The 17227-nt window shown below is 39.8% G+C and overlaps 2 protein-coding genes across 2 annotated transcripts in view; one reads left to right on the forward strand and one right to left on the reverse strand.

The window, feature by feature from the left end:
• The window catches only part of Klp64D (kinesin-like protein 64D), a 153362-nt gene that overhangs the window by 36902 nt on the left and 99233 nt on the right, over positions 1–17227 (reverse strand). The window lies entirely within an intron of this gene.
• LOC149475949 (uncharacterized) lies at positions 1425–2546 on the forward strand. Its single transcript, XM_089712565.1, has 2 exons — positions 1425–1571; positions 1675–2546. Exon 2 carries the CDS (start codon positions 1684–1686, stop codon positions 2410–2412), a length of 729 nt encoding a protein of 242 aa, XP_089568691.1. The 5' UTR covers positions 1425–1571; positions 1675–1683; the 3' UTR covers positions 2413–2546.

Below are 17227 nucleotides of genomic sequence, written 5' to 3' on the forward strand. Positions count from 1 at the left end.
GATTAGTTTTGGAATGGGTTCCAAATTGATTGTAGTTTATTGTAGTGGCAAGAAAATTCTTTATTTGCGTTGTTTTATCTCAAATTATTGCAAGAAGGTCACAATAACAAGATTTTAAAAAATAAATAACACTTGTTCAAAAACTACAAACGATGCCAATAAATGTAGTATAGGTCAATTTTTTGTAGTCTTATTAGTTACTTAGAAAACATCATTGATATCGTTCGAAGTAAAAAATATAAATAGATAATAGCGTGTTGATTAGTTTTGGAATGGGTTCCAAATTGATTGTAGTTTATTGTAGTGGCAAGAAAATTCTTTATTTGCGTTGTTTTATCTCAAATTATTGCAAGAAGGTCACAATAACAAGATTTTAAAAAATAAATAACACTTGTTCAAAAACTACAAACGATGCCAATAAATGTAGTATAGGTCAATTTTTTGTAGTCTTATTAGTTACTTAGAAAACATCATTGATATCGTTCGAAGTAAAAAATATAAATAATAGCGTGTTGATTAGTTTTGGAATGGGTTCCAAATTGATTGTAGTTTATTGTAGTGGCAAGAAAATTCTTTATTTGCGTTGTTTTATCTCAAATTATTGCAAGAAGGTCACAATAACGAGATTTTAAAAAATAAATAACACTTGTTCAAAAACTACAAACAATGTAGTTGATTGTAGCTAAACTCATATGTTTGTAGTGGCTGCTGAACCCCTGTAAGCAAAAACAAAAAATTTAGTGTTCAATAAGTTAATATATTCAAAAACAATTATGAGCCTTGGATTTCGTGTCGTTTGTAGTTTTAGAAAAAAAAATATTCATGCTCATACATACATCTTCGCACACGTGCGTGTTTGTGTATGCGTGTGGGAGTTTCGTAATTTAGTGTACATTAAATTGCACATGATATATGTTAAAAAAAAAAAAGAGTTGGATATCTTTAATGTTCAGTAGTTTGCTGTTCAATGTTACAAAGTCACTTAATAATCCGAAACTGCTGAGACGACAAAAGTAATTAAAATGAAATAATGGATAAATTCCATCCGAAACGAAAAAAAACTCAAAATAGTGCAATATAAAAAATTGGAATTAATATTGTCATTTATCGTTTATTGTAGTACTGGTAAAATAATTTATCCTCTAAAATAACTTCAAGAAAAATCAGATAAAACTAGCCAAATTGTAGTGGTATAATAAAATGACACTGGCATAAAAACTACAAACGATATGAACAATTGTCACAGTACCTTTATATTTGTATGTCTTGCTTATTACTGATTATAAGTGCGAATGAATAAATCTACTTAGTGTTTGATAGAGTGATACATTTTAAGACGTTAGAAAATAGAAAAGGAAATCGTTCGTAGTTTCACAGTTTGTCTTCCGACAGCATACCTTTATATGTATATGGACATTACCGATTAACCCTAGAAACATAACCTTCGTCCATCTGATGAATACGCGGTACTAAATACGCCATCTCTGTCTAACGCGTGCGCGTATAAACTTGCCTGTTCTTGTCAACTAAGTGTGCACCGCGCTGTTGCAGGCGACACCGGTGTTCAGCGCGTAAGTATTTTGTTTTTTGATTTATTGAGCATCTGTTCATCGTTTCGATGAATGGTTATGGTTTGTGTTAGTTTTGGTGACGGTTTGAAATATTTGCTTGTAGATTTTTGACATGGAGTCTCGACATGCACTGAATGATGACACAATTGCGCGATTATTGTTGGAAGAGGATGACACCAACTCGCTGCCGGCTTCTTCGGATGGTGAAAATGAAGACTTTATGGAGATGGACGACGTGGAAAGCGATCAGCAATATGAACCCTCTGACCAAGAGGACAGTCAGCAAATCCGTCACGGTTCATCACCATCTCACTCACGGGACCACGAGACCGACTCTCAATCACCTCCTGATTTATTGGAAGAGACTTCAGGTACTTCTTCATGTATTTTGACCTTACCACAAAGTACCATTCGTAGTCGCAATCGTCACGTTTGGGCCACAAGTAAAGGTCGTACATCAGGAAGGACAACTACGATAAATATCGTCCATGTAGCAAGATGGCCATCTCGTGGTGTAAGAGGAATGGTAGATCCTTTATTATTATTTGATCAGTTCATGACCGATCAGATATTTGAAGAAATATTGAAATGGACCAACTTTGAAATCGCTATAAAAAGACAAACGTATGAACAAGTCACATCTACTTTCAAAGATGCTTGCAAAGAGGAGCTTAGAGCACTTGTAGGTATTTTAGTGCTAACAGCAGCTCTGAAAGACGACCACCTCTCCCTTGAAGAACTGTTTAACCCTGAGTATTCTGGTACTAGGTACGTGTCATGTATGAGAATTTGTGGTGAACATAAGGCTGAATTCTGTGTGAATTGCGCTGTGAATAATTAGCTTTTGTATTTTTTAAGTGTAGAGTTATGCCCTAAGTTTATTTTGGCCAAAGAAAAAAAAGCTATATTTTGTTATTTTTTTTTTAATTTTAATTTTTACGTACCTTTTCAACTACGATCACCTTAAAACTAGTGCCTTACGTTACTATAATAAAAGTAAATAAAGATTTTTTTTTTTTAATTATTATGTTTTAATTATAAATAAGACCCTTATCCCTAAAAAATTATGTAGTAAACAGTTTTAAATTATAATGTTTTAAGTAAAAATTTCATACTTTAAAAAATGTTCATCAATATGATGAATGGTTATGTTTAAAGGGAGCATTAAGAAGGTTATGTCTCTAGGGTTAAATATTTAAAGCGTGCGTACACAAGTTTACAGTTACTATAGTGCCTACAGTAAATGTAGCATCGATTATACCTCAAAATATAAATTCAAAATCGTTGGACTTACAAGTATGTGCTGTTTTTCGTATTAAAAAATAATGACAGCAGATACACGGACTTTCGTAAGTATTGAAAACTTAAACTATCTCGTTATTGTGACCTTCTTGCAATAATTTGAGATAAAACAACGCAAATAAATAATTTTCTTGCCACTACAATAAACTACAATCAATTTGGAACCCATTCCAAAACTAATCAACACGCTATTATTTATATTTTTTACTTCGAACGATATCAATGATGTTTTCTAAGTAACTAATAAGACTACAAAAAATTGACCTATATTACATTTATTGGCATCGTTTGTAGTTTTTGAACAAGTGTTATTTATTTTTTAAAATCTTGTTATTGTGACCTTCTTGCAATAATTTGAGATAAAACAACGCAAATAAAGAATTTTCTTGCCACTACAATAAACTACAATCAATTTGGAACCCATTCCAAAACTAATCAACACGCTATTATTTATATTTCTTACTTCGAACGATATCAATGATGTTTTCTAAGTAACTAATAAGACTACAAAAAATTGACCTATACTACATTTATTGGCATCGTTTGTAGTTTTTGAACAAGTGTTATTTATTTTTTAAAATCTTGTTATTGTGACCTTCTTGCAATAATTTGAGATAAACAACGCAAATAAAGAATTTTCTTGCCACTACAATAAACTACAATCAATTTGGAACCCATTCCAAAACTAATCAACACGCTATTATTTATATTTTTTACTTCGAACGATATCAATGATGTTTTCTAAGTAACTAATAAGACTACAAAAAATTGACCTATACTACATTTATTAGCATCGTTTGTAGGTAAAATAGGCTGAAAAAAAGTAAGGTTTTTTTTAAAGTGGGTTCCAGCGTGACGGAGCTTGCGCGGCCGCCGCGCGCGCCAATGTTCGATGGTTTGCCGCGCTTAATTTATACGCGGCTTTATGCGCTTACCAACACATTTTGCGATTCATTTTTATATATAAAGAAGAAGAAGAAGATTATAGAAGTATAGATAGCAGGCAAAAATTAAGCAATACACCTACCAAAACATTTTTTTTTAATGAAATCACACTTTGTTTTTTTTATTTTGATTATCGATTGATTAATGCATAAAATTTTATTTTTAAATTGATTATTCCTTTTCGCTTAGAACCATGTATTAAATTCTGTGATTAAATTCATGACACAGATAGCACAGAACTTTGAAATTAAAAAATAGAATAAACAGTGAATGACGATGGATGATCTTCACTTTGACGATGGTGCCGACCTGCGGGTCTATGGGCGGCGGCGCGCGGCGGCGACTCGCTCTGCTCTCTCTGGTCGCGTTCGCGTTCAACCCCGTCTGTTGGCGCGCCAAGCAGCCGCTCCTTCATCTCGTGGATGTAAGGGCAACGCTGCATCGCGATGTAGAACTCGCGGACGCGCACCTGGATATACATTTAAGAACACTTTTATTTAAAGAAAAATAAAAATCATCTCAGAGAAAAATGCTATGTCGAGTATCAAGTAGCTTCGGTCAGTGAAAATAGATGTCGCTACTACACGCTATTGAGAAGAATTGAATCGCGCTAGCAAAGTTTTTTGTTGTATAATGATATAATTTTCTCCAATATCTATAATAATAGATCGGGACTGCTTACAGGGGATTAGCAGTCCTGGTCCGTCGGAACCTCATCCACCAACTGCTGCCAGTACCTCAGTTGCAGTCGTCGTACGCCCTCGGCGTAGAAATCTGCATAGACCGCCAGCCCATCCGTGTGTTCGCCTTTTACAAGCCGCCGCAAAATCGACTGGCAGTGGCTGATGTCCGAACCTTGCTGGACTCGCCACTGCCCACGATCCTCGCTGGCGACTTCAACGCGAAACATACGGCATGGAACTCCAACACCGTGAGCCCGGACGGCAGACGCCTACTGGACGATGCAGATCGCCACGGTTACGAAGTGCTAGGACCAGAGGTCCCAACGCACTACCCGTACTGTGCAGCCCACACTCCGGACGTCATCGACATAGCAGTAGCTCGCGGCCTCGCTGCCGCACCGTCACTTGACGTCCTGGATGACCACCTCATCTCCGACCACCAAGCCGTCCTCCTGACGCTGACAATGACTCCATTGACGACATCGCTGCCTTCTCCAAAGCATCGCCAGGACTGGAGAATCTTCGCCAAACACATGGCCGAACACTCGCCGTCCTTTAGAGTAGAGAGCCCTGCAGACGTCGATCGACTCGCAACGGACCTCAGCGCAGTCATGTCCAATGCGCTTCGAGATTCGAGACTCGATGCTGCAACTACTCGTAGAAAACCCCAGCTCCCTGCCTACATACTAGCGATGTTAGAGGAGAAGAGGAAGCTGCGTAGACTATGGCAAAACCTGCGATGCCCGGCCATGAAGACGCGGCTGAACGCCCTGGCAGCCAAGATATCAGACGCACTGGAAACGGTAGCAGTCGAATCTTGGCACACCGCCATCGAGCGAGCCGGCGATGACTGGTCCGGCATGCACCGCCTTTGCCGCCAGCTTTCCAGGAAGCCCTCTCCGATTAGACCCCTCATGGCCGGTGACGGAACCCCACGTTACCGCGCCGAGGATCGAGCGGAGATTTTCGCAGACTTCCTGGAGAAGCAGTTTACGCCTAATCCGACTGCGAATGTGCAGCACGTAGAGACCATCAAGCGACATGTGATGGACTACTTAGAATTGCCGATACCGCCGACAGAAGATCCCGTCGTGTTCTCCCCTGGTCGAGTCCAAAGGATGATTCGCCGAACTAAACTGCGCAAAGCCCCCGGTCCCGACCGAGTCACCAACGAAGCGCTGCGTCACCTACCCCCGCGAGCCATCGCAACGCTGACGCGGCTCTTCAATGGAATCCTCCGTACCGGGCACTTTCCATCCCCGTGGAAGCTCGGCCGAGTCATCCTGATTCCCAAGCAAGGCAAGAACATCATGCTGCCTGAGAGCTATCGCCCCATCACTCTTCTGTCCTCGACCTCGAAAGTTTTCGAGAAACTACTGTTGCTGCACATTACGCCCCACCTTCAGCCACGCGACGAACAGTTCGGGTTCCGCGCCGAACACTCCACCACTTTACAAGTGACGAGAGTACTGCACCACCTCGCTACCGCTTACAACAAGCGAGAACAATCGGTTGCAGTATTTCTTGATATGGAGAAGGCGTTCGATCGCGTCTGGCACACCGGACTCGTCTACAAGCTGTCCACGTCTACTACTCCGCGTCGAGTAGTTAAGACTGTGGCCACCTTCCTGCAAGACAGGCGTTTTCAAGTGGCGGTTGAAGACGCTTTGTCCACAAAGCGCCCCATCCGAGCCGGTGTGCCCCAGGGAAGCTGCCTGTCGCCCGTCTGCTATAGCAGATACACGGACGACATTCCAGTCGCTGGCGGAGCTATTTTAGCGTTGTATGCCGACGACGCTGCGTTTATCACCACCTCGCTGAACGCCAAGCACGCATCGGTAAAGATGCAGCGAGCACTGGATGCGCTTCCCTCATGGCTGGAGGACTGGAGACTCAAGGTCAACGTGGGTAAAACTCAGGCGATTTCCATCGGGCGGGCGCGCCTCCTGCCGCCCCCGGTGTCTCTCATGGGCGAGAGCGTCGAATGGTCACCGACGGCCAAGTACCTTGGTGTGACCATTGACAAGACGCTCTCGATGCGGCCCCATGTGAAGAACGTAGTTGCCCAGACGCGTGCCGTGCGGAACATACTCCGCCCCATGCTAGCATCTCACCTGCCTCTCCGTACGAAGCTGTGCATCTACAAGGCGTACGTTCGCACGCGACTCACCTATGCGGCCCCAGCGTGGTTCGCGTTAACCAAAGAGACAGACCGCAAGTCGCTGCGAGCGCAGCAGTCGCTAGCGCTCCGCACCATCTCCGGAGCACCACGCTTCGTACGGAATCAGGTCATCTCCAGGGACCTGCGCATGGAGAGCCTGGACGACTTCGTTCGTCGCCTGAGTTCCTCCATGTTCGCGCGCGCCGACGGAGCGCGATCCCAGCATTTGCAGGGCATCGCGCCATACCATCGGCGACCGCCGGACATAAGAGGCCTACCACGTGACCTAATCTCCTAGGACACGACCGCTTCCTCGCCGCTGGCTGATGGGCGCCCCCCGGCACCTTGCCGGCGGGCTCGACCTCGCTAAGCGGCGGGTGGCTTCACCCACGGACATTCCTCCCTGCAGCAGCTAGCAGATCGCCCGCGATACCACGCGGGCTCGATCGCACTGCAGCAGGACACTTCCCGGACACGACACCTCGGACCATTAGGTCCCACCCAGTGCCCCGCCTGTAGTTGTAGGCGGCGTTGCCACCACTGAAAGGGGCCGTCGCCCCGAACAGTTACCCCGAGGCCTGTGAAGGCCTGCGTGGAAGACCCCGAGATGGATATAATAATATATTATGTATGAGCCAATCCTAATGTTTTATGAATTTTTGGAAAATCTGACATTTAGTCAGATTTTATATTAGTTATATTATATTTTTATTTATTTATCTACCTACACGTTTCTATAAGTATGTATATTGTATGTAATATAATATTTACTTAATAATATATGAAGTATTAAGTATATTTATTTGTCTATTTGTATTCATTTGTAGTTTTTATTTAACTGCATACGATTTTAGCATAATAATTTATTTTCATATTAGCTTTCCGCCCGCGGCTTCGCCCACGTTTTCAAAGAAAAACCCGTTCCCGTAGGATTTCCGGGATAAAACCTATCCTATGTCCTTTCTCGGGTATCAAAATATCTCTATACCGAATTTCATGCAAATTGGTTCAGTAGTTAAGGCGTGATTGAGTAACAGACAGACAGACAGAGTTACTTTCGCATTATGATTTTTAAAGCACTGTGACTGCTTTTAGGTCGTGGGTTCGATCCCCGCTGATAATGCGCATGGAGAGCCTGGACGACTTCGTTCGTCGCCTGAGTTCCTCTATGTTCGCGCGCGCCGACGGAGCGCGATCCCAGCATTTGCAGGGCATCGCGCCATACCATCGGAGACCGCCGGACATAAGAGGCCTACCACGTGACCTAGTCTCCTAGGACACGACCGCTTCCTCGCCGCTGGCTGATGGGCGCCCCCCGGCACCTTGCCGGCGGGCTCGACCTCGCTAAGTGGCGGGTGGCTTCACCCACGGACATTCCTCCCTGCAGCAGCTAGCAGATCGCCCGCGATAACACGCGGGCTCGATCGCACTGCAGCAGGACACCTCCCGGACACGACACCTCGGACCATTAGGTCCCACCCAGTGCCCCGCCTGTAGTTGCAGGCGGCGTTGCTATCACTGAAAGGGGCCGTCGCCCCGAACAGTTACCCCGAGGCCTGTGAAGGTCTGCGTGGAAGACCCCGCGATCGCGATCGATATAATAATATATTATGTATGAGCCAATCCTAATGTTTTATGAATTTTTGGAAAATCTGACATTTAGTCAGATTTTATATTAGTTATATTATATTTTTATTTATTTATCTACCTACACGTTTCTATAAGTATGTATATTGTATGTAATATAATATTTACTTAATAATATATGAAGTATTAAGTATATTTATTTGTCTATTTGTATTCATTTGTAGTTTTTATTTAACTGCATACGATTTTAGCATAATAATTTATTTTCATATTAGCTTTCCGCCCGCGGCTTCGCCCACGTTTTCAAAGAAAAACCCGTTCCCGTAGGATTTCCGGGATAAAACCTATCCTATGTCCTTTCTCGGGTATCAAAATATCTCTATACCGAATTTCATGCAAATTGGTTCAGTAGTTAAGGCGTGATTGAGTAACAGACAGACAGACAGAGTTACTTTCGCATTATGATTTTTAAAGCACTGTGACTGCTTTTAGGTCGTGGGTTCGATCCCCGCTGATAATGCGCATGGAGAGCCTGGACGACTTCGTTCGTCGCCTGAGTTCCTCTATGTTCGCGCGCGCCGACGGAGCGCGATCCCAGCATTTGCAGGGCATCGCGCCATACCATCGGAGACCGCCGGACATAAGAGGCCTACCACGTGACCTACCCCCCTAGTCAAGTGGCTTTCTGTTAGCGTAGCGTTCAATAGAATAGACTACGAATGTATGAGATTGACGTAACCTGTAGATACGTTTATCTACAGCCTACGTCAATCTCATACATTCGTAGTCTATTCTATTGAACGCTACGCTAACAGAAAGCCACTTGACTAGGGGGGCTAGTCTCCTAGGACACGACCGCTTCCTCGCCGCTGGCTGATGGGCGCCCCCCGGCACCTTGACGGCGGGCTCGACCTCGCTAAGTGGCGGGTGGCTTCACCCACGGACATTCCTCCCTGCAGCAGCTAGCAGATCGCCCGCGGTACCACGCGGGCTCGATCGCACTGCAGCAGGACACCTCCCGGACACGACACCTCGGACCATTAGGTCCCACCCAGTGCCCCGCCTGTAGTTGCAGGCGGCGTTGCCAGTCTTGCCACCACTGAAAGGGGCCGTCGCCCCGAACAGTTACCCCGAGGCCTGTGAAGGCCTGCGTGGAAGACCCCGCGAGGTAAAATATATGTGTGAGCTACAATTCTAATATCCTAGAAATTTTGGAAAATCTGACATTTAGTCAGATTTTATTTATTTATCTACCTACACGTTTCTATTAGTATGTAATATAATATTTACTTAATAATGTATTATGAAGTATATTTATTTGTCTATTTGTATTCGTTTGTAGTTTTCATTTAACTGCATACGATTTTCGCATAATATGAATGATAATATGTAATTTATTTTCATATTAGCTTTCCGCCCGCGGCTTCGCCCGCGTTTTCAAAGAAAAACCCGTTCCCGTAGGATTTCCGGGATAAAACCTATCCTATGTCCTTTCTCGGGTATCAAAATATCTCTATACCGAATTTCATGCAAATTGGTTCAGTAGTTAAGGCGTGATTGAGTAACAGACAGACAGACAGAGTTACTTTCGCATTCATAATATTAGTAAGTATGGATTCACTAGCATAAATGGGTAAATTTTTAGCTATTTGTTAAGATATTTTGGCAAATGTACAAAAATAACTTAGATTCGCAACGATATAGGTAATCATATAGGTACTTAACTCTGGCGGGACTACCGCTTGATAGACACTTATATTATAAACTACGTCGCTGCTTATTACGTGAAAGGAATGGTCCCCTGAGACTTTACCTAACGTGGCGTAGTTGAATCTATAAAACTAAAAGATAGGATTTAGATTAGGATTTGATTTAGCCCCATTTTGTGACGTCACAGCTGTTCATTCAAACTAATTAAGTGTAATCTGATTAATTATGTTAATATGTATATGTGGGACTAGCTTTCCGCTCGCGGCTTCGCCCGCTTTGTCTAAAACCTAATAAATTATATACCTACTAAAACTTTCCTCTTGAATCACTCTATCTATTAAAAAAACCGCATCAAAATCCGATGCGCAACATACGGACAGAGAAAGCGACTTTGTTTTATACTATGTAGTGATATTCAATGTACAGTTTTGACTTTCCTACGATTTTATTATACCTAATATAAAAGTACATAATATTATAATAATACTAGCGGTCCGCCCCGGCTTCGCCCGTGGTACATATGAAAAATAGATGTTGGCCGATTCTCAGACTTACCCGATATGCACAGAAAATTTCATGAGAATTGGTCCACCCGTTTCGGAGGAGTATGCAGACTAACATTGTGACACGAGAATTTTATATATAAGACTAGCGGCCCGCCCCGGCTTCGCCCGTGGTACATATGAAAAATAGATGTTGGCCGATTCTCAGACTTACCCGATATGCACAGAAAATTTCATGAGAGTCGGTCCACCCGTTTCGGAGGAGTATGCAGACTAACATTGTGACACGAGAATTTTATATATAAGACTAGCGGTCCGCCCCGGCTTCGCCCGTGGTACATATGAAAAATAGATGTTGGCCGATTCTCAGACTTACCCGATATGCACAGAAAATTTCATGAGAATCGGTCCACCCGTTTCGGAGGAGTATGCAGACTAACATTGTGACACGAGAATTTTATATATAAGAAGATGTTCTTTCTCTCATGGCTATACAGGGTATCCCAATTCCCACTATTGGTATATACTAAGCGCGAAGGGACTTATAGTTTTGCGTACACTGATCACGTAAAAAATACTTAACAAAATTACATCAAAAAATTTTTGCTCAATTTTTTCTGAAAATCCATGTTTTCTTCTCTAGCTTCGCACAGCCGGCATATACCGCTTTGCTAATGTGAGCAATTTGTCTATGAAAACATAATCTTAAACGATAGCACACGTGTGGGTGGCAAAGCTGGGCGGGTTGCTTGTTATAGGTGTACGTGTACACATAGCGTTTTGAGAATTCATCCATTTGAAAAAAAACTGCTCCTGGGATTTTATAAGTATTTTTTACATACTCAGCGTATGCAAAACTATAACTTCCTTTGAGCTTAGTATACCAACAGTGGGACACCCTGTATATCGTTGTTCCCGTATCACATTGCGGATTTGTCGAATGTGTTTCATTGTTGGTAAGTACGTAGGAATTCGGTTGAGACTGATAAGCCGATCATAGTTTATCTAACTTAATATACTGATATAATTAGCGTAATTATAAAGAGATAGTGGAACGTGATTCACCTGATACCTAGGTAAGTACCTACAAAAAATATAAGAAAAAACAAAAATAAATAATACATCTATTTTTTTTACTTTTTAGTATTGAATCTTATATAGCGGCAACGGAAATACATAATTTGTGAAAATTTCAGCTTTCTAGCTATCACGGTTTACGAGATACAGCCTGGAGACAGACAGACAGACAGATAGACAACGAAGTCTCAGTAATAGGGAAATTTTACCCTTTCGATACGGAACCCTAAAAAATAACCCAAGAAATGAATAATTTTTGATATCGATAAAGTACATAGTTCTATATATATGTGCGTTCAAAGTTAAAACTAAGCGTTCAAACAACACACAAACTCCGCAGTTTATATTTTTAATTAGAATTATTTCCTCCTGCAAAAGAGTCTACTTACTTTATTTCATTTTACATAAAAATTTCAATCTATTTTTACTGCTACATATTTTCAAGATAAACATTTTAAAATTAAAGCATTTCACTAAATACTTTTCAAAACACGTGATTTCTCTATAAATGGTGTTATTTATCTGTGAAATCTCGTGATAAGCTTTTTGATTTATCGGTTTTATCAATTTCTTTAAAATGTAAATTTTTTATCCGTAATAATTCCTAACATTGTCAACAATGTCAACTTCGCGGTTATTTTAGAGCAATGTTCTCTACTAAAATTACAATGTTTTTTTTCTTCCTGTTGGCAATAACGCACTGTGTCACTATGTCAGCTATTTTATGTTCATTACGTAATTTTTTTCGCTTTTACGAATTTTGTTAGGAATTTTTAAAGTGAAACTTCTTTAGGCGGGTTGAGAGCGAAATTTCAAGGTCGCGTCATGGCAATACCGTCATGTCATGAAGGCGTCAGGCGACGATTTTGGTATCTCTGAATTTTGCCAAAGAAGTATCACTTCTAGCACGCGTGCTCGGCACACACGCTCTTTTTTAATATTTTCAGCCAAACGAGATATTTTCACATATCTACATAACTGTTAAGGAAATTATTTTTAAACAACGAAATGGTTTTGAAGTTTGGACCACGAATATTCAAGCCTTGGATTGATAACATATAAAACTTGATCATGGCCTTGTCAACTAAAAGGGCTAGTATACATATATTAGACAAAATTGTTTTATTGGATTAATTTGATTGGATATATTTATAGCTACTACCTATTCACCACAGCTCTATACAGGGTGTCCCACTGTTGGTATACTAAGCTCAAAGGAGGTAATAGTTTTGCATACGCTGAGTACGTAAAAAATACTTATAAAATTCCAGGCGCAGTTTTTTTTTTCAAATAGATGGATTCTTAAAACTCTATGTGTACACTGTACACCCATACCAAGCAACCCGCCCAGCTTTGCTACCAGCACGTGACCTATCGTTTAATTATGTTTTATAATAGACAAAATGCTCACATTAGCCAAGCGGTATATTATGCCGGCTGTGCGAAGCTAGAGAAGAAAACATGGATTTTCAGGAAAAATTTAGCAAAAATTTTTTGATCAGTGTATGTAAAACTACAAGTCCCTTCGCGCTTAGTATACCAATAGTGGGACACCCTGTATATTAAAAAACTGCATCAAAATCCATTGCGTAGTTTTAAAGATTTAAGCATAGGTACCTAGGGACATAGGGACAGAGAAATAAACTTATAAACTACTAGCGGTCCGCCCCGGCTTCGCCCGTGGTACATATTTACGTTTTCTCTACATAAAAACCATCCTCGTACTTCAAGGAATATAATAAAAAAAGAATTATCGAAATCGGTTCAGCCGTTCTCGAGTTATGCGCTTACCAACACATTTTGCGTTTCATTTTTATATATAAGAAGAAGAAGAAGATATAGATTATAGAGTGATTTGAAAGGTAATGTTTGAACTAATGCAGATAACGCGCAATAACTACTTCTACGCTTAAACCTTGCTTATTATCTTAATACTATTATAAAGGAGAAAGTTTGTATGGATGTATGGATGTATGGATGTATGGATGTATGGATATTTGTTACTCTTTCACGTAAAAACTACTGAACCGATTACAATGAAATTTAGCACACATATAGAGGGTAACTTGGATTAACACATAGGATAGGTTTTATCCCGAAAATCCCACGGGAACGGGAACTATGCGGGTTTTCCTTTGAAAACGCGGGCGAAGCCGCGGGCGGAAATCTAGTTATGTAATATAAATAATAAATATTATACACGTCATTACATTTATTTGATGCAGTATGCGTAAACTCGACTATTGACCGTCTTGTTAGCAGGGAAAACGTTGGCATTTGTAACTATTGTGGTATGGGCACAGATTAACCTTTTGAACGCCAACGACATCTATAGATGTCATGCGCAATCGTGCCCTGTGCGCCAACGACACCTATACATGCCAAGAAACAGATCATAGATAAATACAAAATAAACATATTAAACCTTTACTTTTACGTGTTTTATTTATACAGTTTATGAACTGAATCCCCAGTTATTACATAATTGTACACAGTAAACAAAATTGCCAAGTAGTTATTCAAATATTTGATGACAAAAAATAACTTAATTAATGGCTAAAAAAGCATGTTCTCTCGCGCCAATGACATGTATACGTGCCTACTAGTGATGTAGTGTAATATTCAAGTAACTTCATTAAAATTTTAGCGAAATTACTCTAATTCGCTTAATTTTTGTAATAACTACAAAAAAAATATATAAGCTTAGTCACTGAGAAAAAAGGTAAATACTACATTCTTTGGTATAATACCATATTGTCTATATTGTGGATATTGTTGATTTGAATATTTTCCTTTTCGCCAATCATGCGCATCCCTAGCACAGTATCGATATGCAATCCCTTCTGCGCCATTGACATGAATAGATGTCGGACTGGTGACGTCGTAAGCGCGTGCCGTGTTGTTAAGTGCGGAAAGTTGTAAAAATATTTTATCGAGTAGCGGGCGAGTGAGCGAGCAGTTTTCAAAATTTATTACCTAATAAGTCTAATCAGTGCCTTTATTAGAATATTCTTATGATACAAATTGTCGCTATGTCATATCAAAATATGGTAATTGACCTAAATAGGTACCTACATATAATTAGTATTTGTAATAACTCAAGTATTAAACTAAATGATTGGAAAATAAATATGTAGTTTTAATGCAATTCCCTTTATTTAAAGGTAATAGTTGTTTTGGTATCACTCCACAATAATACCTATAGTTCATATAAACTTAATAAATAAACTCGATAAGTTATAATAATATACAGCTACACATCCCTAATCAGAAGCGAGAGATTATAAAAAAAAGGATGGTTGCCCGCGCCATTGGCATGTATACATGCCAATGGGGCGTAACTGATAGAGAATAGTGCTGTAACTGGCTGCAATTTTATATGTATTTTTGTATCTCAAAAGGTTGATTTTTTTTGTTGATAGTTGCTATAAATGTGGTCTTAAGTTTTTACAGTAGGAGATGAGGTTAAATAAATATTATTTTTGTGTTATAAGCTGTTTATTCAAATATTCAAACGTGAATTATTATGTTTATCGATAACATTTTGGACTCCCTACTATTTTCAAGGTTATCTCATTGAATTTGTGGCTTGGCGTGGAGGGCACGGCGATGCGTTTTTGCTCTGGCGGTCAAAAGGTTAAGTATTAGTTACCTACTGCGTAAGGGGCAGACGGCAGTCTATGCATAATACCTGTACATCTGTTTCACTGATCGATTTTCTTTAGGGCCAGCGCGCACTAGCGATATAAGTCTGCCGACAGTCGATCGATTGTTTGATCTAAGCTTTGATCGAATAGGGATCGGGCTGTCGGATTCGATAGTTCACAGATGTACAACTTTTAATCTGCAAGTGCGCACACTGCCATATGCTATACCGATGCATGATGCTCTCAAGCTATCGGGCAAGTTAAAATTAGTGCGCGCGGGCTCTTAGGGACAAGTGGTTGATCTGTGTACTGCCAGACAAAGATTTTTTTTGTTAAGCCCCTCCAGGAATAGCAATTCTTCGCTCACACATCAACCATTGCACCAAGGAGGTCGTAATAATAATAATATACTAATCAAATAAATTCATTACCTCGTAATAAATGAAAATCCAAAGATAATTTAGCAATTTACTTTACATCTTCCAAATATCGTATACTAGCTGTGCCCTGAGGTTTAACCCGCAGGCCGCAGTGCTCCGCTCCTGTTGGTCTTAGCATGATGATATATAGCCTATAGCCTTCCTTGATAACACCGAAAGAATTTATAAAATCGGACCAGTAGTTTCTGAGATTAGCGCGTTCAAACAAACAAACAAACTCTTCAGCTTTATAATATTAACTAAAGATTACAATTCCAACATAAAAAATTATATTAGGTAGGTAGGTTGTAATTTTCCAAATGTCAAACGAGACAATTTTCTATATTTTCCATATCGCATCGTATTAGGGACAAGGCCCTTTGAAATTGACGTTATACGTGAGTCATACGGTCATGACCTTGTCCTAGTATCATCACAATCATCCTAGAATTGATAACAAGTAAAATGGTTCAGATAGGTTGTGTTATAAATTGTCAGGAACTAAATACAGAAAATGATAAAATAAATTAATTATTAATTAATTAATATTCGACGAATAAGTTTTTTAAGGCTTGAAAAATCTGTCCATACCTACCTAGGTAGTAGGTAAGTACTTACCTACTTATTAGAAATAAAAAATAAGGAAAAAATCAAATGATTGCATAGTGGCAATTCCTTCCTGCATGAAAATGTATGTGTAGTGTGTACGTGTAAATAAAAACCTCATCTTGCTAGGTACTACGAAAAAAAAATATTATTCGCAGGTCAGCAAGATATGTGATAATAATATGTCGCTCCGTGCTCGGGTCACTGGAATGTTCTTCAGCTGGACGGTGGACCTGTAGTGACAACTCAAACGTTGATTTTACATCATAGTTCAAACACATTAGAATGAATAATGGTAAAATCTTTAAATGAAAAGATGTACCTACCTATTAAGAGTTAAAATAATTAATAACTAGAGCCCATGTAATAAAAAATGTCATATTTATCATTTCTGTTGTAAAGTTCAGCAAAGACACATATTTTAGAAGCGACTCAATCTTCAGTAGGAACGGTTGTACCTATCTTGTCAAATCAACCTCAAATTCTAACTTTCCTCTATTAATTATTATTAATTACTACCTAAAACTACACAATAAATACTCTACTTTAAATTATATAAGTGAGTGCTATTTTGAAAAACCATTTGACCCCCATTGAGTAACCTTGTGTCTTGATGCGTAGAATTTTTGGCGTCCCGCCAAAACGTACCCTTACATAACCTACCATGTGATCGTTTGACGTGGTCTTGACATATTGAACGAATTACATTGTAGATTGTAGACACAAAAGAACTAATTGTAAAACGCATCGTGATATATTTTTAGAGAAACATTGAATTTTGATTGAATAGAATGCGTTTTGGCATATATAACCTTCTTTGTGTCGTAGTTTGGAACGCGGCGAATGAGCATTGAGCGGGAAATTTAAAAATGGTTACCTAGCATTATTGCAACAGTATTGGATAAGTACTGATTTGTGTAATATTATGTAGGTATGTTATTAATTTTGTGTGTATATTTAAATGTTATGTTCTTGTTTGATTAAGTTGTATTTCTCTAAATTCATACCATTATGTT

Source organism: Colias philodice, chromosome 29 (genome assembly GCF_061535455.1).
Source record: "Colias philodice isolate Cphi_HAF_F1 chromosome 29, ilColPhil1 Martin Lab GWU primary, whole genome shotgun sequence".
Taxonomy (NCBI): domain Eukaryota; kingdom Metazoa; phylum Arthropoda; class Insecta; order Lepidoptera; family Pieridae; genus Colias; species Colias philodice.